The 23,117-nt window shown below is 40.3% G+C and overlaps 2 protein-coding genes across 2 annotated transcripts in view; one reads left to right on the plus strand and one right to left on the minus strand.

The window, feature by feature from the left end:
• ABHD17B (abhydrolase domain containing 17B, depalmitoylase) overlaps window positions 1-20,319 on the minus strand; it is a 56,348-nt gene extending 36,029 nt beyond the window's left edge. The window contains exon 1 of the mRNA XM_032866625.1: window positions 19,712-20,319. The gene's annotated coding sequence lies outside the window, so the exon portion shown is untranslated. The remainder of the gene's footprint in view (window positions 1-19,711) is intronic.
• Window positions 20,320-20,649: 330 nt separating this feature from the next.
• CUNH9orf85 (chromosome unknown C9orf85 homolog) overlaps window positions 20,650-23,117 on the plus strand; it is a 63,883-nt gene continuing 61,415 nt past the window's right edge. The window contains exon 1 of the mRNA XM_032866626.1: window positions 20,650-20,897. Within this exon, the coding sequence (XP_032722517.1) occupies window positions 20,796-20,897 (102 nt within the window). The 5' untranslated portion in view covers window positions 20,650-20,795. The remainder of the gene's footprint in view (window positions 20,898-23,117) is intronic.

Raw genomic sequence — 23,117 nt, forward strand, 5'->3', positions numbered from 1 at the left:
TCTGTAGGAAAATCATATTTCAAAAAAAGAATACTGTCAGTGTTTCATCATTAAGACCTTGAGCTTACATGGTCATGGACAGTGTGACAGAATTCTGGCCAGTGCAGTGAAGGAAGAACTAGCAACAAAAGAATAAGAATCTACAAAGTTGTCATGTACTAAGTCAGTGCACAACAACATACTGCATTTCTATACTTCAACAAAGAACTAGAAAACAGAATTTTAAAGAAAGATGTAAATAGGGATACCTTATTCAGGAATACAAACACTCTAAGACTTCAGTTCCTCCCAAATTGATTTCTAGATTCAGTGCCACTCATCAGCATCCCATGGGACTATCACTTACATTCATTAATATATCAAAGTTAATCCAAATGACAAATCCCCATGGGTTGGGAGTACAGGTGTGACAGCAAACAGATGCCGCCTTTGACAACCATTTGGTGGTCCATTTCAGGCACAATTTTTAAAACAGAAATTTGGTTAATATTGAAGCATATATCCAAAGACTTCCTAGAATCTTTACACATGTGAAGCCCAATGAAATACATCACTTCTATGTAATAAAATTTACCTGTAAAAAAAAAATGTGACCTCAACTTCACAAGAGAGCAGTAAAGCTGTGAATATAGATACCAGTTCAGATTTTGCTTATTTTTTGCCCTCTGTTGGCCAAAACCACTTCCTTCCTCTTTCCTCAGATACTCTCATTCTGAACAACTATCTCACCTTTATTTTCTTCATCCAGTCTCAGATTTTTTTAATTTGTTTTTTTGTATATGAAATGGGAAGCTCTTTCATCCTTTTCTTCTTCCACCGGACTCCATTAGACTCTCTACATTCACATCATAGCAAAACACTCATTCTTCATTCTCCCAAACTTATTTATTGAGAGAACCAGTGCACAGGCACGCAGCCATGCATCCGTGTGTGGGTGGGTGGGAGCAGGGAGAGCGAGAATGCCATTAGGCTCCATGCTGGGTGTGGAGCCCCATACCAGGCTCTGTCCTACCACCTGAAATCATGACCTGAGCTGAAATCAAGTCCAACCTTTAACCGACTGAGCCACCCAGGTGCCCCATCTCACACATTAATTTAACTCCACAATTAAGAGCATGAACTCTCGACCCAAAATGCTGAATATGAATCTTGGCTTTACTGATTTGTCATCTTGGGAAATTTAAACTTGTTTCTTCTTCTGTAAATTGGGCCAGGGGGATGATAATGGCCTCTATTTTACAGGGATATTATGAGGTCAAGTAAGGTTAATATTTATGAAGGTTTTTTATAAGACCTATCTATATGTAATTACATTTTTATTAACAGTAGCTTGGCTTTCATAACTTACCAAAATTTCAAGCCTGCAAATTTAGATTCTTTAATATGAAAAATTACTGATAATACTATTTCATTTGCTTTGTTTTACAAACTTAAGCTCAGCTAACATAGTCTTTGAGCTACTTCTATGTGGCAACCATTGCTAGAAGTAGGCATACATGAATGTTAAGTATATGCAATGAAAGATGTTATCTGGGATAAGGTTCATAATAGTAAAGACAGACACATCCTTGGGGTTAATAAATAGTTGGTAATTTACAAAGTTGTTCAGTTGGTTAATAAAAAGAAGAAACCTTTTTAAGCCCAGGAAGTCTAGCTTCTTGAAACAGTTGTTCCTGGGCCATTCATATACATTTCCATACTTTTAGAAGATACCTTTTAATAAATACAGAGTGGAAACTGAATTTTTTAGTGATGATTCAGAGTACTACCAATATAAAATGTCTAAAAAAGTTTAGGTTTGGAGAATTGCAGGTAATGCTTAAATTTAAATTTTTTGAAAAATTAATATATGTAGTTTTATTTTAGGAACTTGAAATATTTTCAATATTGATCTGTAAGGTAGAAAATTGCTACATTATCTTTCTTTGCAGTCTGGGCAATGTGAAGAATGTATCAAGTCCTTTAGCCTCTATGATACCATCTTGTCAATATTCTAATGCCTAATGAAATGCTTATTTCTTATTCTACCCTCTGTGGGAGTTATCAGGTTAACATATTGTGAAATATTGATCTCAGACTTGATAATGGACAAACCCTTATCTGGATGGTTCTGAGCTAGGTACTATTTATTTAATCAATTCCATGAAAATTCACCATGTTATCAGCTTGGGTCAAACCTGAAAACTACCTGAAATACCACCACTGTTAAGAGTATCTATGGTCCAATGGCCCCTCAAACTATATGCAAAGTTTTTAGAAGAAGGGTCCAAAATATTTTTTTAAAAGATTTATTTGAGAGAAAGACAGAGACAGTAAGAGAGAGCATGAGAGGGGAGAAGGTCAAAGGGAGAAGCGGACTCCCCACGAAGCCGGGAGCCCGATGCGGGACTCGATCCTAGGACCCTGAGACCATGACCTGAGCCAAAGGCAGAGGCCTAACCCACTGAGCCACCCAGGCGCCCCCAGACTTATTCTTGGTTTCAGGATATGCCTTTACCTGTGCATTAAGGAATATCCCTAGTTCTGACCTTACCCAGTGGAGGTTCCAGAGAACTTGGTCAAGGCATTGTAATTCTAAAAAATAAGATTTACAGGGGTGCCTGGGTGACTCAGTCTGTTAAGCATCTGCCTTTGTTTGGCTCAGGTCCCATGGAGGCTTCCCTGCTCAGCAGATGGACCTGCTTCTTTTCCCTCTGGCCCTGCTCATTTTCTCTGTCTTGCTCACTCTCTCACATAAATAAATAGAACCTTTAAAAAATATAGATTTACAGATACTGGGAAGAGGAGAAGATTAGAATTTGAGTCTGTGAACATAATGAGATGCCAGATTTGTAGAGTCTGCCAGCTTTCCATATAAGATTTGTAAAATGATACTAAAATTATCATGCTATTATCAACTGAAGAAACAGGAACATATATGTTTATCTTCTACAAGACGTATACAAACCCTTTCCTCAGGACAAGAGACTATCACTCTCTCCCCATCTTTTAAAAGGCAAGTATCCTTCTTCTCCAAGAAAACACCAAATGGCAGAGGGCCCTGGAATGAAAGGCCACAATAATGGCTTCTGCAGCAGCATCCAGTGTCGGGGTGGCAGCAGTGGTCAGAGCCCCCCAAGACTGCAGAGCTTGCAGAGGCAAGGCTGAGGATAAGAAGTAGATACCTGTCACCAAGCTGGGCCACATAGTGAAGGACATGAAGATCAAGTCCTAGAGATCTATTTCTTCTCCTTGTACATCAAGGAAATCTGAGATTATTGATTTTTTTCCTGGGAACATCAAGGATGAGGTTTTGAAGACTATGCTGGTGCAAAAGCAGATCTGGGTTGGCCAGTGGACCAAGTTCAAGGCATCTGTTGCCATTGGAGATGACAATGGATACGGCGCTCTGGGTGTTAAATGGTTCAAAGCGGTTGCCATCCATGGGGTCATGATCCCTGACAAGCTTTCCATAGACCTGTGTGGTGAGGCTACTTGGGGAACAAGATCGGCAAGCCCCACACTGTCCCATGCATGGTGACCGGCCACTGAGGCTCTGTGCTGGGGCGCCTCATCCCTGGCCCCAGGGGCACTGGTACTGCCATAGCTCTAATACCCAAGAAGTACAGATGACAGGTGCCCCTCAGCCAGGGACTGCACTGCCACTTCACCAAGGCCACTTTTGATGCCATTCCCAAGTCTTACAGCTAGCTCACCCCAATTTTGGAAACAGACAGCATTCACAGTTTCCCTATCAGGAATTCGCTGACTGGGGCGCCTGGGGGGCTCAGATGGTTGGGCATCTGTCTTCGGCTCAAGTCATGATCTCCAGGTCCTGGGATTGAGCCCTATGTTGGGCTCCCCAGGTTCTGAGTAGAGCCCCATGTTAGGCTCTTGGCTCAGTGGGGGAGCCTGCCTCTTCCAAATGAATAAATAAACTCTTAAAGAAAAAAAAAAAAAAAAAGGAATTCACTGACCACCTGGCAATGACCCACACCAGAATCCCCATATAGATGACTCAGGCTCCTGCTGTGACCATCACATACTTTATACAAGAAAATAAATGAATTAAAGCCTATTAAAAAAAAAAAGGCAAATGGGAAGAATAAAAAGAAAACTAGAATAGAGAAAAATTGATCAAGTCCATGTACACATTTTTCATGGTGGTACAAGAAGGGTGCTTTTTCCAAGCTGAAGAAGTTGAATCAGGTTAGGAAAGTTTTATGTATCTCTTCTAGGAGCTTTGGTGCTGATAATATGGAAAACATCCTAGACTAAAATAAGGCGTGGGATGTCTCCTAGTAGACTTCCACAAAGTAGTAGGAACAATAAGAAAACTTCTGGTGTTTCATAGAAGACACAAATTTATAACTAGAAATAATTTTAAGTGCCAATTAATGCTAATAGATTGATTTGCCCTTCTTGTTTAAAGACTAATCTAAGAAAAGCTGCAGCTCTCTTTCTATAAGCAGAAGCTCCAATAAGTTATAAAACTATGAACAGTTGCCTTAGAAGGCTTTAACTGCCCCATATTATTAACTTCTTGTAAGCTTGTTACACATGAGATATGCAATTATCTAGCAGAGAAATACATCCTCAGACATAAAACCAAGGCTATAACAATGTGCAATATCTGGATAAAATCACGAGCCTCTTGTCACAAGTGAGGAAGAAATGTCAACAAAATCATTTATTTTAAAAATCAGAAGAACACACTGAACATTGTCTAAATTTAACAACATAACAGGTTTCATCTTGACGTCTTTTAAAAGATTTTATTTATTTATTTGTCAGAGAGAGAGAGAAAGAGAGAGAGAGAGCGAGAGAGAGAGACCAACCATGCATGTGCAAGCACCCAAGCAGGGTCAGTTACAGGCAGGCAGAGGGAGAAGCAGGCTCCCTGTTGAGCAAGGACAACTGAGGCAGGACTCAATCCAAAAACCTTAGGATTATGATCTGAGGGGAAGGCAGATGCTTAAACAACTGAGCCACCCAGGTGTCCCCATCCTGCCTTTAAAAAAAAAAAAAATCATTAACTGGTCTGTGTTATAGCATAAAGAACCCTGTCTATGAATATACTCCCTCTTCTGATAACCAACTAGCTCTGAGACATCAGCTAAGTCATTTCCCCCTGAATCTCAGCCTCCTTATCTCTAACATCAAAGGCTTGAGTTCAATTGCACTTACTTTACATTCTAGCATACAGGCTTCTTAAAATTTTTTAAAGATTTTATTTATTTATTTGACAGAGACACAGAGAGAGAGGGAACACAGGCAGAGGGAGTGGGAGAGGGAAGCATGTTCTCCACTAAGCAGGGAACTCGATGCGGGGCTGGATCTCAGGACTCTGGAATCATGACTGAGCCACCCAGGCACCCGTAGGCTTCTTAATTTTGAATGTAAATATTAAGCAGCTAAGAAGGACTATACAGTGCCTAAATAGAATGGAAACAAAATAATAATTTATTCCTTCCAAAATGTTCTTTGGATTTTGGGTTTTCTTCTTATCAAGTGTATCCAGGGTCTAAACTTCCTTTCTTTTTAAAAATTTGAGAGAGACAGAGAGAGAGCACGTGCATGAGCGTGCACCCCCAGAGTCTAATTTCTCTGACAGTTACCTTTTTCTTTGGTTTCTTTAGCTTTTACCTTCTGCTTTAACTTTTTGTTCAAAGACTCCTTTTGAAAGCAAAGAAATTTCAACTGCCTTCCTTGTTATGATGGCATTCTGCTGTCTTATAGGATACACTTAAAATGGAAGTGGTCAAGTCTGCATATATGTATTAAACACTAATTCTCAAAATTAAAGGCTCTTCCACTAGGCCAGTTCTGAGATATAAATTTTAAAAAAAATTTTTTTTAATAAACATATAATGTATTATTAGCCCCAGGGGTACAGGTCTGTGAATTGCCAGGTTGAGATATAAACTCTTAAGAATGTTTACTTGGTGAAGGAGTGAGATTTCAATTATTTATTAATTATATTTTGTTTATTTGACAGAGAGAGTGAGCACAAGTAGGGGCAGTGGTAGGTAAAGAGAGAGGGAGAAGCAGGCTCCTCCCGGAGCAAGGAGCACGATGCAGGGCTTCATCTCGGGACCTTGGGATCATGATCTGAGCCAAACGCAGACGCTTAACTGACTGAGCCACCCAGGCACCCCAGATTTCAGTTATTTAAATTCAGTCAGTGTTACCCTACCACTTACTTAATAAAGCAGTACAGAGAAGTGGGGGCAGATATAAATCTGTCTCAGCATTAAAAAACAAACAAAAAACCCCCAAAATACCAAAAACCCAAACCACATGGCTTCAGAGTAGATTACAGTTTCAACTGTTCCTACAAATAATAATTTTGAAAAAGTTATTTTTACCAACCAACGTGGAAAACAAACCAAAGAACTGCATGATAAGAAGCATGAAAGTATATTCCTCTTATCTATCAATCCCTTTCCCATATATATGATACACAAGGCCTTTTTATAGGGATAAAAGGGGGATTAAGGCATTTATGCATTCTCAATATAAGTATTATATTCCTTAACAAGAACACTGCCTCTCTCTACACAGATTGTGTAACAAGTCAGTCAATTCTTACTTAATATGGCCTTCAGTTTGTCTACCAACAGTCTGTCCACCTCCACAAACTGCCATCGCCACCACTTCCATTTCTTCTCCTTGCTAACTGCTTTTCCTTAGCTATACTTAGCAGTAAGTAAAACTGTGAAGAAATTACCATGACTCCTATAAAATGTGTAGTAAACACTTGTCACTGTCACTTGTGCCTAATACTTTTCCTACCCCAACAAACCAACATTTCTGTCAACGTTTCTTCAAACATGAAAATTTTACCTTTTGCGTACATTTTAAGGAGCAAGTAACACAAAGAGAAAAAAGGTTTAAATGCCTAAAGAAAACAAAACGTATTTATTAAATTAGGACTCAGATTAAATTCTTCCAGACTTTAGACAAGTCACTTAACTGCTGAGTCTGTTTCCTCATTTGAAAACATTAATGTACCTGGCCTCATGTTCATTCAAGTCTCTTTAAATTCTAAATTCATGTGCTCTTTTGTAAATTGGTAGTCAACATTTCAAATGTATTATAATGAATAAATGAATATTATAATTTATTATTAATAACTCAATGCTGTAAGGGTCTTTTCATCTTATAAAAATTAAGTATTATATAATGTGGGGTAGATTTTAAGCTTCAGAAATCAGACAAAAGTAGGTATCTGCAATTAGAAAAAAACTTTGTGGACTTAGAACTTTAAACTAGGATGTGATTTCCAAAAGCAAAGGGAAAATTCTCTAGGCTGGGACAATAATACAGGTAAAAGTATAATAGTGAGAGAACAAAAGAAAAGGGTGCGTAGTAGAAAGAAGGGGAAAGAATTGGGACAGGGGAAGAATTAGAGAAATAAAAATTTTAAAAACAAATCTCTGCTCAACAAGGTATAGAAACCACTGTACTTCCTTACATATGTATTAGGATGATGCAGTTGTTTAGGAAACTGCATAAAAGGCTATGTACCAATGACTTAAGTAGAGTACAGGAACTTAGTAACTTCATTTAAATTTAAAGATTACAAATTTAAATTTTCAAAAACAAGCCTCAAACAGGCACACATTTCAACCTACTACCTGGAGGTATGTCAAACACACTATTAAGAAAGTAGAAAATCAACAAATGGTTATCATATTGCAAAATGTGTAAACCACATCCTTCAGTTAAATATCAACACTCAACTATGTTTAAAAGTAATTGTTTCTCTACATCAGTAACATAACTTTCTACTTTGCAAAATAAAGATAATTGGATGTTTCAGTTAACAAAAATTTTGCCTTATATTCTCCTTTTGAAGAGGCAAGTAGCAAAGAAACAAGTGAATATTCTTTTTTAAAGATTTTATTTATTTGAAAGAGATCACAAGTAGGCAGAGAGGCAGGCAGAGAGAGAGAGAGAGAGAGAGAGAGAGAGGAAGGGAAGCAGGCTCCCTGCTGAGCAGAGAGCCCAATGTGGGGCATGATCCAAGGACTCTGGGATCATGACCTGAGCCGAAGGCAGAGGCTTTAACCCACTGAGCCACCCAGGCACCACGAAACAAGTGACTATTGTAGACTTTTTTTTAAAAAAGAGTTTATTTATTTGATAGAGATCACAAGTAGGCAGAGAAGCAGGCAGAGAGAGAGGGGGAGGCAGGCTCCCCGCTGAGCAGAGAGCCCGATGAGGGGCTCGATCCCAGGACCCTGAGATCATGACTTGAGCCAGAAGGCAGAGGCTTAACTCAGTGAGCCACCCAGGTGCCCCAAGAGAGAAATCTATTAAGAATACCAAGAATAGGGACACTTGGGTGGCTCAGTGGGTTAAAGCCTTTGGCTCAGGTCATGATCCCAGGCTCCTGGGATGGAGCCCTCATCGGGCTCTCTGCTCAGCGGGGAGCCTGCCTCCCCCCCCCCACTCTCTGCCTGCCTCTCTGCCTACTTGTGATCTCTGTCTGTCAAATAAATCAATAAAATCTTAAAAAAAAAAAGAAAAAGAAAAAAAAAAAGAATATCAAGAATAGAGACACCTGGGTGCCTCAGTCATAGGGCATCTGCCTTTGGCTCTGGTCATGATCCCAGGGTCTCTGGATTGAGCCCTGCACAGGGCTTCCTGCTCTGCGGGAAGCCTGCTTCTCCCTCTCCCATTCCCTGTGCTCAAGTTCCCTCTCTCTCTCTGTCCAAAAAAAAAAAAAAAAAAAAAAGAATACCAAGAATATAAGAAGTTTCTAAATATGACATTTCTAAAGAAAAAAAGGAAACCTATGGGAGCATTACTAAATATAAACCAAAACAGTATCAAATAGCAGGAGTTTACATTGGCCTCAGTATCTTAAACTATAAATACAAGCGTTCAATTGAGAAGTCATTTAATTTCTATCATCCTTAATTATAGATGAAAACACATACAAATCTCTTGATTTACTTAAATTACTTTTCTATGCTTTTATTGTAGTTCCCAGCTTTTACAAATGAAAAGGACTGACCAGGGTTATGCAAGAAAACAGAAGAACTCAAAACGTGTTAACAAACAAACAAATGGAAAATAGTGGAGATTAAGTATGAATTTCTCCCATTCATATGTTCCACCCAGCCTACCAGGTGATAACTTAAGAACTCCTCTATGGCCTTGCTATGTACTTGTAATAATCTAACTTCTCTAGAAGTCCTTAAAGGCCTTGCAGGATCCAGCCTTTGCTTATCTTTCCATATTTATCTTGATACACTCTCCTTTCATCACTTAGGGTTGCTATCTCCCTCCCCAACTTCCATTTTCATGAAAGCGGTTTCCACTTCAAGGTTTGCACACTCTCTACATGACTTCTCATTATTCCAATCTCAAATGTCCCTTTTCCGAGAGATCTTGTGAACCTCAAATCTAAATTAGATTTTTTTTTAAAGATTTTATTTATTTGAGAGAGAGCAAGAGAACACAAGCAGGGAGAGTGACAGAGAGTGAGGGAGAAGGAAGAGGAGAAGCAGACTCCCCACAGAGCAGGGAACCCCATGCACAACTTGATCCCAGAACCCCAGGATAACGACCTGAGCCAGAGGTAGACGCTTAACTGAGTGAGCCACTCAGGCACACCTAAGGTTATTCTTTTTTACAGCTCCTAGTTCTTTTTCTTTACAGTTGAAAATTGCATCCTTGGGGTGCCTGGGTAGCTCAGTGTTGGTTAAGCCTCTACCTTCAGCTCAGGTCATGATCTCATGGTCCTGGGATAGGGCTCTCTGCTCAGCAGGGAGTCTGTTTCCTCCACCCCTGCCTGCCTCTCTGCCTACTTGTGATCTCTGTCAAATAAATAAATAAAAATCTTAAAAAAAAAAAAAAAAAAAGATGTGCTGTTATAGTTGATTAGGCAATACTTAAATTTCTATAAGCAAGTAAGTTTATGCACACAGAAGAACATTCCCAAACAGGGACAAGGTAAGGTAGTAAGCAATGGTATGTTAGAGCAACTTGATTTCCTATTTCTGAAAACACTTTGGGGCATTTGGCTGGCTAGATCAGAGAAACTCTTTCTCTCAGGATCATAATTCAAGCCCCACACTGGGTATAGAGATTACTTAAAAATTAAACAAAAAAAATAAAAAATTTGGATTTACAATAGCTTTCAACAACTGAAAAAATAAACCATAATAAATCCAAAAGTATCTAAAAAGTTAACAGAAGGAACTTGTTATATATTTTCTTAGAGTTGCTTCAGTTTATTAGTCATTTTATTTATTTCTTAGAAGTTCAGTAGGGGTGCCTGGTTGGCTCAGTAGGTTAAGTCTCTGCCTCTGGCCGCTCAGGTCATGATCCCAGGGTCCTGGGATGGGGGGCAAGGAGGGAGCCCCGCATCTGGCTCTCTGCTCAGCGGGGAGCCTGCTTCCCACCCTCCTCTCTGCCTATTTCTGATCTTTCTGTCAAAATAAATAAATAAATAAAATAAAATAAAGAAGTTTGGTAATGAGAACCCTTAGAAATCAACTTGCAGCAAAACAAAATATGAAAGTTCCTAGCAAGGGGGAGAAATACAATATTGAGTTTTTTTTAATATAAATGTTTGACTCTAACAACTGAAGTAACAATGTACTATATATTTTTACGTATAAAACTTTCAAGAGTCTTTTGGAAAGGGTGGTTTGAGGGCTGGTACTGGTTGTTGATAAAGTTATTCTTTGGAAAAATAAGAAAAGCTATGGACAAGAGTAGTGGGCTTAATGATTTCAAAGGTTTTCCTTCTACTTATTTGAACATTATGTCCTTTCTATTTTTGTTAAAATATATCTTTTTGTGAAAAAGAAAACATGTAAAAAATTTTAAAAATTGTAGAAGGCACTAAGTTTAAAAATTCTTTCTGAAGTGATTTCACTGGGCAAAATTTAAAATTAGAAGCCTCTTACTGTTTTTCCTTTTTTGGGGAATTTGGCCCTTAAAAAAAGTTTTAGTAGTAAGCTCTGGAACTAGGCATAAATGCAATCAAATCAGAGCTGAGTTACCTTCTAGTTGCATAGCTTTAGACATCATCTCTGAGCCTCAATTTTTCGTATCTGTAAACTTTGCAGAGTTGCTAAGAATATTAAATGAGGAACACCTAAATTCACAGCATACTAGATTCAGAAAAATCTTTTTACTTGGAACAGACAGGCACATATTTGATAATCTCTTCCTGAACCCTAGAAATCAATTCACTGAATCCTGATTGCCTTTTCACTCCTTTAAAGTCTCACTCCCTCATGACCAATCCCTCCAACACATTGTTCCAATAACAGATTGTTCCAATGCTTCTGGCATCTTCAGAGACCCTGTCTAATCAATTATCCTGTTTCCCATATCCTCACAGTCTCTCCTGCTCTACTGGCCCATATCTTCTGTTTACAAACATATTTACGACTCTCCTCTTAAAAAAAAAGGGGGGGGGGCGCCTGAGTGGCTCAGTGGGTTAAGCCGCTGCCTTAGGCTCAGGTCATGATCTCAGGGTCCTAGGATTGAGTCCCGCATCGGGCTCTCTGCTCAGCAGGGAGCCTGCTTCCCTCTCTCTCTCCGCCTGCCTCTCCATCTACTTGTGATCTCTCTCTGTCAAATAAATAAATAAATAAATCTTAAAAAAAAAAAAAAAAGTGGGTATATCTCTATCTAGATTCTAATTACCCTGAATCAAACTTTTAAATTCTCACTTCCCTCTCTTCTACAGTAAGTCCCAAATCAACAGTGATCTAACATCTATCATAAATCTGTTGACCCATTTAAGATTACCAATAACCTCTTAAAATTTCAAAGTGCAGGACACCTGGGTGGTTCAGTCAGTTGAACATCTGCTTTCAACTCAGGTCATGATCCCAGGTGATCAAGCCCTGGTCAGGCTCCCCACTCAGCTGCGATTCTGCTTCTCCCTCTCTGCCCCTCAATCCCATTCATGCATGTGCTCTAGAGTACTCTCTCAAATAGATAAACAAAATCTAAAAAAAAAAATTTTTTTTTCAAAGTGCGTTGGATACTTCTTAGTCTTTAATCTACACAATTGCTGTGCATTAAACACTACTGTCCCTTCCTTCCTTCTTGAAAGTAACTTCCAATCTTGGTTTTTCTAGTGACCTCTTCAAAGGTTTTATTATTACTTTTGCAGATTAGCCTTTTCCTTTTTGTTTCTCACCCAAACCCATGGGTTTAACTACTACTTCTGTCTTTTGTTTTCTAGTCTTTTTATCTCAATTGTACCCACGGCTTTAACTACCTCTTACACACTAATGAGGCGTAAATCTAAAAACTTAAAATCTCTAGCACAGACTTCTCCCCTAAGCTACAGACACTGACTGTTTTCCCTCTCCTCACTTTTCCGCTCTTCAATCAAGGCCTGTACCCTGTGTATCTCTCTCCATTCCCTAGGCTACCTCTTTGCTCAACTGCTTTGCATTTAACATTATAAAACCTCTCATTAACATCTATCTCATATTCTTCTAATCCACGCTCCACACTGCGGCCAGGTGATGTCACTTTCCTGTTTAAATCTTTCAAGGGGCCTCACAATCCTCTTGAATAAATTAAATACTTTAGTACGTCATATATGATCCCCTCACCCTCTCTGCATCCCAGTCTCTAACCTTACTTCTGAGCACTTCTCTATTCATCCATTCTACCGAACATACTATTCTTCAACGAGAGACCTATTCTTTCTTCCCTCTATGGCTTTGTGCATACTGCTCCTTCACTATTGCTTAAATCTCCAACTCAATCACTTCCTCTACATATAAATGAAACAACTTGTACTGTTTTTTAAGCCCTCTATTTAAGTTTTACTTCTTTCTCTAGGGGGAAAAATCTCCCCTGAAAAATGCTCATGCTGATGGATTTAATCTTTTCAATGAAACTCCTTTTTCTCTATCAAATCATGAAGCAAAATGTCTTTCTTATGAATTCTAACAAAAGAATTGAGAACAATTACCCTAGAGGATTTTATCTGAATGTCCTTAATGCATAATTTTTTAAGTTCCCCTCACTCTTACTAAACTTTACTGCCCTAAATCTTTATTAATACAAGTGTTGTTAAGGTCTTTTAAAAAACTCTGAACAAAAGGTAACCCACAATGTTTCAGTTATAAGCTTGCCAAAACCAATTACTGAATGGCATTATTTTCTTGGTAATAACTGATGTGCAAAGAATAATTTTTACTCTTGGGGTTGGGGATGGCTAAGCTAGAAAAAATTAAAATACCTAGGTCACAGTTGGTGGATGGCATGTTTGGGAAAAGTTTATTAGAGGGATTATTTAAATTGATTTTAATTTTTAAAAAATATTTTATTTTTTGGGGGGCGTCTGGGTGGCTCAGTGGGTTAAAGCCTCTGCCTTCAGCTCAGGTCATGATCCCAGGGTTCTGGGATCGAGCCCCACATTGGGCTCTCTGCTCAGCAGGGAGCCTGCTTCCTCCTCTCTCTCTGCCTGCCTCTCTGCCTACTTGTGATCTCTGTCAAAAATATAAAAAAAACTTTTTTTAAAGATTTTATTTATTTATTTGACAGACAGATCACATAATGATTTTCCAAAGGCCAATCTAACAATGTAACGTAAGTTACAGTTACAGTTTTTTTTCAAGCTTTTATAGAAAGTCAAATTTTAGTATTGCAGAAAGGGAAAAAAGGAGCACAGGGAAAAATATAACCAAATGTAATCAAATTTCACCCAAATTCTCCTTGACTTTGTGTGTCACTTTATACCATTTAGCAGCTTCAATTCATTCCAAGTGCAAGATGATACGTACGCACTGCCTCCATCACAAGGATGGTGTGTGGTGATCAATGCCTGTAACGCATTTTGAAGCTCCAGCACAAAGAGGTCTTAAATACAAAACACTTTCTCAGGAAATCTGAGGATTTTCACATAAAAAAGGGTTAAAGATAGTTTACAAACAAATATATGTTAATAAAATATAACACTGGTTCTTTTCATTAGTATTTCAGAAGAGGTGGGATTTATCAACTGGTGATACAGGTAATTACACTGTGATAAATGCTATGAAAATACAGAGTGCCACATGAGAACTAGATGGGGGTAAGAGGTAGGTGTTTTCACTTGTTATCTCCTTTAATCTTAATAATACTTTTCTCAGGTTATCATCCTTAATACTTGAAGAAATCAAGGCTTCAGGTTTAACTCAGTTTCATTTGTCCACGTTCATACAACTTACTAAGTACATACACATTTAACTTAAAGACTATACTGTCAGGGGGCCTGGGCGGCTCAATTAGTTAAGCATCTGCGTTAGGCACGGGGCTCCCTGCTCAGCGGAAAGCCTGCTTCTCGCTCTGCCTGCTGCTCCCCCTGCTTGTACTCTCTCTGTCAAATACATAAAAGAATAAAAATCTTTTAAAAAATTCTAGTAAAAAGTGATAAAGACACAAGTAAAACAAACTTAAACGTGAAGGATGCAAATGACAATTAAAGATCAGTACTTAAACAGTGCCTACTCACTTTCTTTGATGCTTTAGAGACTGAATTTATGGCACATAAGCAGCATGGGAATTAAAGTACCCTAAAGCAGTGGTTCCCAAGACTAAGGAATTTCAAAAATCAGTTAAATTTTAAGATGTTGGAATGACAGAGTTGCCAAATTTTAATTTTGCTGCAAAGGAATATTAAAAATTAAATACAATCTACTATCATAATTCCAGAACACATCACATAAAAACAGTATCACTATGGAGGCTAGTGATTTTATTGAATAAATTGAGATTCACATACACCTCATTATATAAAAATAGTTCCATGTGAATTGAAGATCTAAATATAAAAAATACTTTAAAAAGCTGCATCAGAATCTCTACAACCTCAGGATAGAAAAGACTTCCTTTAAAGAGAAAAAGCACAGGGGCGCCTGGGTGGCTCAGTGGGTTAAAGCCTCCGCCTTCGGCTCAGGTCATGATCCCAGGGTCCTGGGATAGAGCCCCGCATTGGGCTCTCTGCTCAGCAGGGGACCTGCTTCCCCCTCCCCACCCCCGCCTCTGCCTGCCTCTCTGCCTACTTGTGATCTCTGTCTGTCAAATAAATAAATAAAATCTTTAAAAAAAAAGAGAGAGATAAAGCACAATCATAAAATACATCTGACTAGGAGCACTTGGCTAGCTTGGTCAGTAGAGCATGCGACTCTTAGAGTCATGAGTTCAAGTACCCCCGGCTGTAAGAGACTACTTAAATCATTAAAAAATATATTTGACTTTAAAATTAAGAACGTTAAGTCCTAAAGACATTATATTTATTTATTTTTTAAGGTTTTATTTATTCATGAGCGAGAGAGGGAGAGAGAGAGGCAGAGGGAGAAGCAGGATTCAAGCTGAGCAGGGAGCCCAATATGGGACTCAATCCCAGGATCCTGGGATCATGACCTGAGCTGAAGGCAGATGCCACCCAGAAGCCCAAACACACCATATGTAAAATGGAAAGACAGTTACAGACTAGAAGATATTTGTAAAGGCTACCAAGCACTGTTATCCAGAATACATAAAAAGCATTTACAAATAAGTAAGATAAACAATCCCATTAAAGGAAAAACAACAAATAAGCAATTCACAGAAAAGGAACACGAATGCACCCCAAAATACAAGTGCTCTCAACTACAGGACTAACTGGGGCCATGCAAATGAAAATTCCAATGAGGTACCATCCTTCACATACTCCTCAGCATGGCAAACCATGAGAAGTCTAATAAAGTATTTGAAAGGTGGGAAAATGGATCCCCTCATCCATTACTGATAGAAACACTTGAGAGAAAACTGGTGGTTATCCAATAAAGTTAAAGCTGCTGCTCATACATACCCTTTGTTCTAGCACTCTTTAGATTTCCCAGGGAAATCTCAATGATGGCTCTTTAGTTGTTTAACAAGTGGGGGCACTACTGAACAGCTTCCAGGGACGCCAGGCACTCTTGGAGCATGCAAACAATAATGCTGCCCCGTGTCTCCTCTCAGGACTTTTCAATATTCTGCTGATTGCTCATTTAAGGGATTGAGAAGGGGGTGGGGGAAATAAGGTCAGATATTTATAAAGAGGACTTAACACAGAGTATATTTATATTGCTTTAATATAGATGATTTTAAAAAAGGCAACCACTATGTAAAGAAAGAAGACTGACATTTTTTGGTCCAAACTTTACTGAAAATAGTTTGTTATTTCAGAAATTCATTTATCAACAACAGTGCCACCATCAGTACTTGAACAGCCAATTCAACACACCTGTTTTAATTTGCATCAGTAGGGGTGCCTGGGGGTAGTTCAATCAATTTTTAAGCGCCTGCCTTTGGCTTAGGCCATGATCTCAGGGTACTGGGGCAGAGCCCCAAGTCTGGTTCACTGCTCAGAAGAAAGTCCGCTTCGCCCACTCCTGCACACCCCTCAACTCCTATGCATGCAGTCTCGAATGAATAAATGAAATCTAAACAAATAGCAATAATAATTTGCATCAGTAGTTTACCCTATTCATGGTGATACTAAACATTGGTATAAAAGTATCTGACTACTGTTTCTTCCAGCAGTGCTTTCTGGATTTTTATGTGCGCACACATCACCTGGGAGTCTTGTTAAAATTCAGCATGAGTCAGTAGGGTAGGTCCTGAGGTTCTGATTTCTAACAAGCTCCCAGAATTCTGCGTTTACTAGTCTACTATCACACTTCGTAGCAAGATTAGAGTGTGGTTTGGTATGAGCATCTACACAGTGAAATACATTACTCTATTACAAATTCTTACATTTTAGTAAGAGCATTACTTTAAAATATAATGTAAATTTATTTAAGTTTTAATTTCATTATAAATTTGTAAGTTCATTAAGTTTCAAATGAATGCAAGCTGATTATTTTGAATTTCATTTTAGGGCAGAATTGGAGAAGTTATAAAATATTTCTATAAAAATGGGATATAGTCTCAAGAACCCCTGCCCTAGAGGAAGTCTTGCACATGTACCTAAATAAACATATACAAGAATATTCCCCACAGTGTTTAATAAGCAATTGGAAAAAACTAAAATGATAAGAGAAATCTGATAGTCACATAATGGAACACATACCATTATCGCAGTAAAAATAAACTAGAATTACCCGAATAAACATAGATAAATCTAGAAAGCAGGCTACAAATACGTATTTAAATAGTCAAAATAATCGAAGAAAAACTATATAATGATCGAGGACATAAAGGCATGTAGTTAACTATAAACACATGGATAGGAAGGATGCATTCTAATTTCCGGTTAGTGGCTGGAGGGTGGAGGAAGAGGAAGTAGGATTTAAGAAGGGTTTTTGAAGTACAAAGGAAGCTTCATTTTGTTTTGTCTTTTTATCTCTCCAACTGAGTAATGGGTGCATGAATATTCATTATATTGTATGTTGCCAATACTCATATTGCTGTATTTCTATTTCATTTGAATTGGCAAAAACTGTTGGGTCCCAACAGCTGGTTGGAAAACACTGCTCCGAAGCAAAGGATTCAGGACTCTTAAGGACTCTTAAGTCAGAAAACCCAGATTCTGTTTCTTACAAATTATGTAGCTTTGAGCAATTCAAAGAACTAACTTCTCTGGGCTTTATTTTATCTGTAAAAATGTCACAAATAACATCATTTTTCCTCCCCAACTCACAAAGATAGGTATGAGAAGCAAAAATAGGGATATATATATATATATATATATATATGTGTATATATATATGTGTATATATATATATATATATATGTGTGTGTGTTTTTTAACAGATAGGAAAGGAAGAATTTTTGAGAATTAAAAAAAACCTTGGATATACTAGAATATCTACAAGTAAACCAAACAAGCCAATTCGTCACCCTATTTTCTCATCATCACTGATTCTAAGAATATTAACATGAATCTTAACATGAAAGAAATTCTGAGTTCTCAATTCTTAGAGGATGGCACATAGGATAGGCATTCTCCCTACTGTAACTGTATTTCTTTAGGCTAATTCTTCATCAAGGAATTGAAATTCATAATACCAAAATAAGAGAACTGCACTGAAAAGCACTCTTTTAACTTATCAAAAACATTAATCTGCCATGATGTTTTAAGATAATCTGGTCACAGGAAATAGAAATTCTTTGTCAGATATCATTTCATACATATTTCAAAATGGGCAAAGATACTCAAAGAAACAAGCCACTTACTAACTACAGTCCTGCACAGCAGGCGACAAAATTAAAACTGCCTAGCCTGCTAAAAACCTAATCCTATCCTTCCCAATTAACCTTATTACTAGTAGAGTAGGAGAAAAGAGAGGTCAAAATATGGGGGAGGGTGCTATTTATTTCCTCACAGACCTCAAATAATAAAGCAATTACTGCACAACAGGGATTTTATTTCTTTTGTAAACTGAATCATGGCTATCTCCCCTGTTCCTTAAGCTACCACCTTTACTCTCACAATAAAAATTAACCAAAGAGTTGGGCAGTCCCAAGTAAGAACACTGGTAATCACGATTATTAAAATATTGGTTATGATTAGATACTAGGTATGTTACACGAATGAGTTTATGCCATCAACATATGAAGAGACAAACTACGGAGAAAAGTTCATTTTTAAGTTTTCCTGTTCAAATGTAAACAGAGACACATCAGGCCGTTCCAAATGCTGACACAAGATCTCCAAAATTCTTTTCATTTATTGGAGTCTTAAAAAAAAAAAAAAATCAATGAATCACCTTGCGGATGAAGGATTATATGCATAGACATTACGAAATATAAACAGAAAACACCTTTCCATAAAGAGACAAAATTTAAAGATCACCCCTTTACTCCGTTATTTATCTTTTTGCTTATCAAGCCCACTTCACGTAAACTTGCATCGCCCCAAACCCCCCAAAACCTGTATTCTGGCATTGGCAGAATCTCCCCAAGGATCAAAGCTCTGAACTTTTTTTTTTTAAACAAAAAGCCGGGGTTAAACTCACTTTTCTTTGCGGCGGCGGCGGCGGCGGCGGGGGGGCGGGGGGAGAGCCCTCCACAACCTACCCTCAAACTCGACAGAACTTTCGTTTCAGAGTTCAAAAAAAAAAAAAAAATTCCAAACAGAACCTCTCCTTTTCCAGCTCAGAAGCAGTTACTGAGGAGCCCAATCTAGGGTTCGAAAACAGAGTTCGAAACTGGTTAAGATTCAAGCTGAGCCGCCCAGAGCAAAAGAACCCGAAGACGGCCCGCCGGGAACACAAATCGCCGAGAACGGGGCCGATTCGATCTCAGATCGAGGCTGGCACACACGAGGACGTTCAGGAGAAGCCTTTCGGGCATCGCCAGCCTCACGGGGAGCCAGGGAGCCGAATGTGACGCTGACCCCATCTTTCTGTCCGCGGGGAGCGGAGCAAAACAAGTGAACCGAGACCCTTCTCCGCAAGGAGGACCTATAAGACCTTTTTCCCAGGCCGGCTTTCCGTCTCTCTCCGGCGCCCAGACTCCCGCAGCCTCCCGGCTCGCAGGGACTCTCCTACCTCTCCCCTCCACCGAACCACCAGCGAAGCCTCTCAAAACCAGACCCGATCCGAAGCGGCTTCCCCGCCTTTGGCCGCGGCAGAGAGGGATCCCGGTCGCCAACAACAAAGACGCCTCCCGTTCCCCTCCCCCCGCCCGGCCCGGGTTCGTCCCTCCCGCGCTGCGGCTCCGGGCCTAGCGCCCCCTCCCAGAGCCCAGCCGCAGTGCCCGGCCCGCCGCGGCCCCCACGCACCTGCACCTGAGGGGCCGCGGCCAAGGTGTCGGGAAGAAAGGGCCGGGAGAGAGCCTCTGCCGACGCGCTGTCCTCCACAAGGTGCGACCCACGTTGCTGCCGCCGCCGCCACCGGACTCTCCCGGCCTGCGGGCGGGCGAAGCCGAGGAGCGGGGACGAGGGCTGCAGCCCCAGGCGCCGGGACGAGGAAGGACGGCGGCGCCCGAGGGGGCCGGCTCGCGCTCTGGAGTCTCGCCTCGCGCCGGCCCTGCTCCTCCACACGGGCTCGCGTTCTGCTGACTAACGGCCCCGGCGCGAGGCTCTGGAGCGGCCGTCGCCGTCGGCGGCTCTCGGGCCTCACGTCCCGCGCGGCCGTGGTCGCAGCCGCCGCCGCCGCCACCTCCCTTTCTGGCACTGCAGACACCAGCCAAACCCAGCCAGGTCTTTCTTCTCTTTAATCCTCCTTTCTTTGCTCCTCCTCAGCCTGCCACCGTGAGGCTAGCTTTGGTGGCGGGAGAAAGGCTGGAAGGGAACCGAGGGGACGAGCAGAAGGCTCGCTGAAGCAGGAGTTGGTCACTGACTGGAGGAAGATGCCAAGCTGACCCGGGTTCCAGCCTGCGAGCGGGCCGGGGGAGGGACGCAGCACAGCTTAGCCGGACTTCAACCAATCACAAGCCGCCCAGCGGAGTCGGGCGCCGGGAGAGGCTGAGCTGGGTCGGCAGGAGGCGGGGATTGCGGAAAAGGAGAGCCAATAAAGGCAAAGGTTCCTTGCCTCTCCGCTTTGATGGACTGCCACGTTCGGACCAATGGGGGAATTCTCGCTTCGCAGGAAGCGGGCTTTGGACGCCGGGCTTGAGAGAGGTTGCGCGGAGGGGGATGGGTCGAGACTGGGACGCGTGGAAGAACCTTGAGGGTTTTGACAGAGGAGAGGGAGTCTTTTGACCTCCTCGATGAGTCACGTGGGCTGATGGGGGCGGGGGCGGAAAGACTGGATAAGTTCCTTCCGGGTCAGTGACAGAAGCGTGGTCTCCGTGGGGCAGTTCCTGGCGTCTTCGTCTTCCCCGCGTCCTCCCTGTACCGGCGCGAGGGGATTGTGGTTTCCACGATGAGCTCCCAGAAAGGGAACGTGGCTCGTTCCAGGCCTCAGAGGTACCAGAATACCTTTAGCTTCAAAAATGACAAGTTTGATAAGAGTGTTCAGACCAAGGTAGGAACCTGCCTGTTGCACCAAATCTGACTCTAGGAAGGAATGGTTCGGTGAAGGGGAGAGAGGAAATGAGGAGCTGGGAGGGAGCGATTGTGGACCGCAGCCCAGAGTTAGTTTTGGCTGCAGTGCAACCTTTTCTAAAATGGTATTCCCACGCCCTTTCTTTGCCCTGGACGTGTTATCTCCTCATAAGTATATTTGGCGGTCAGCATTTAACCAATTACGCGGAGTGAACGGGACCCTCGTCAAACCTAAAATGCGAGTGGAGAATTGAGTCGCTGAACGGTTCCCGTCTGGAGCACTTATTAGCAGTAAGAAACGAGAATTACAGCACGAGTGTCAAAGTTTGCACCAAGTTTCTGCAGCCACTGTTTCTTTGTAGAAACTACAAGCCCAGAGGTTTGTAGGGAGAATGTGAAGGATGAAGAACTCTTAGCCCCAGGATCCTCACCAACATAATTCGTCTCTTTTGTAAGATTGTTTTAGGATCAAGTTATTTGGCTAACGTAAAGATGCTTGTTTTGTTGGTTAAAAAGTAATTTACTTTTTTAGGAGGGTTTCTGTGACCTGGAGGAAAATTCAGAGTTCTGTTGGGAGGCTAAACTAAATGACGTGTGCATTGTTCTGGGTCGTAATAAGTGTCCATTAGGTGATTAATTTATCAATATTGGGTAAGAAAGCAAAGTAAACTGTTTATGGTAATCTTCGATCTCCTTTTCTTTTTCTCTCTCTTTGCTTATTTACCTTTCAAATATTTGATGAGCACCCTCCATGTACAAAACCCCATGTTCCTGTGTTTGCAGTGTTAAAAAGAGTTGACTCTGCCTTCAAGGAGCTTATAGTCTTCTGGGTCATTGGACAACAGGCAAGCACAGAGATATATAATTACAGATTATGATAAACTCTAATGAAGTGCAAGATTACTCAGTAAGGAAGAGTAAGGAGGGATATCTTCAGTTGGGTGCTCAGAGGACCTCTCCTTTTCCTTATTTAGGTTCACATTCAGATGCAAAACCTGGGGAAGCTTTTGGGAGGACTTTCCCAAGCTTGTGCTCATTAATCCGTAAACCAATATAAAAAGCTGTGCTATTCCTAGTAGATGTTTTCTTGTCCTGTCCATTTGTTCTGAGCTTTTGCACAAGCATTTAATTCTGATTGGTTTTCATCAGCTCATTAAAAGCAGTTTTAATAAATATTTAGCTATAATGTAGCTTCCTCTACCTCTTACAGTTTTAAGTATAAGACTTCTTGACCTTGTACTTCTTGTATTTTTCATTGTTCATTTTCTTGGTTCCCTAACAACCATGTCATTACCCTCTTAAATCTTCTTATGAGTCCCAAATTCAGTCACTAAGTTTCATTTTATAACTTTTACCATCAATTTCTTTGCCTCTTTTAAATTGTGGGGAAGTCTCATTTGTCCATTGGTAGAATAAGCAGGTATTTTGTTATTGGAGAATCTGACCAAAACTTCAAGAAATGTTTTACTGAGGAAGATTAGGTTGATTGTTCATCTTTCTAATAAAGAAATAATAATTGGCTTTTCTTAGCAAATCCTTGAACCAGCTGTGTGCCAGGATTTTGTCAGAAACATCTAATCCGTCTTCATTCCTGTGTGTTATACCAGAAAGCTGTTTGATTCAGTGCCATCCGACAAAGGAGTGGTGAGAGTGCATGGTTCTCTAGCTCTCCTTAAAGGACTATAGTGATGACAATTTCCTATTTATATCTCATGAGTTTGTAGGAGTCCTGCATGATAGTTTCCCTTTTTTCCTAACCAGTTGGGTAATGATAGATGTTTTATTGGGAAGTTTGTCTAAGTAAAGCACCCATTCTCAAAAGGACACGGCTGATAGCTGTCTTCATATGTTGAATATATTCCAGAAGAAGAGCGAAGCCTATTCTGTAGCTTTCCAGATGGCCAAATTTGAACCAAAAGGTTAAAGTTACAGAGAGATTTCAGCTGAATATAAGAGAGTTGTCCAATAGAAGCATGCACTAGGATTTTGTAAACTCTCTTTCACTCGGGTTACTTAGAAGAGGACTCGGTGGCCATTGGCCTGCAGTGTCCTCTAATGACTTGTTGAGATGGGAATAGGTTTAACCTCTTCTAGTCGTTTAGCATTAAAATGTTAATTGTATCAAGACTGCCTTATGTCCCTTTCTGGAAAGGCAGTGATGTGTAATGAAAAGAACATTGGACTAAGAAAAAGATCAACT

The sequence above is a fragment of the Lontra canadensis genome, unplaced genomic scaffold, assembly GCF_010015895.1.
Source record: "Lontra canadensis isolate GAN:19392208 unplaced genomic scaffold, GSC_riverotter_1.0 scaffold31, whole genome shotgun sequence".
In the NCBI taxonomy this organism is placed as follows: domain Eukaryota; kingdom Metazoa; phylum Chordata; class Mammalia; order Carnivora; family Mustelidae; genus Lontra; species Lontra canadensis.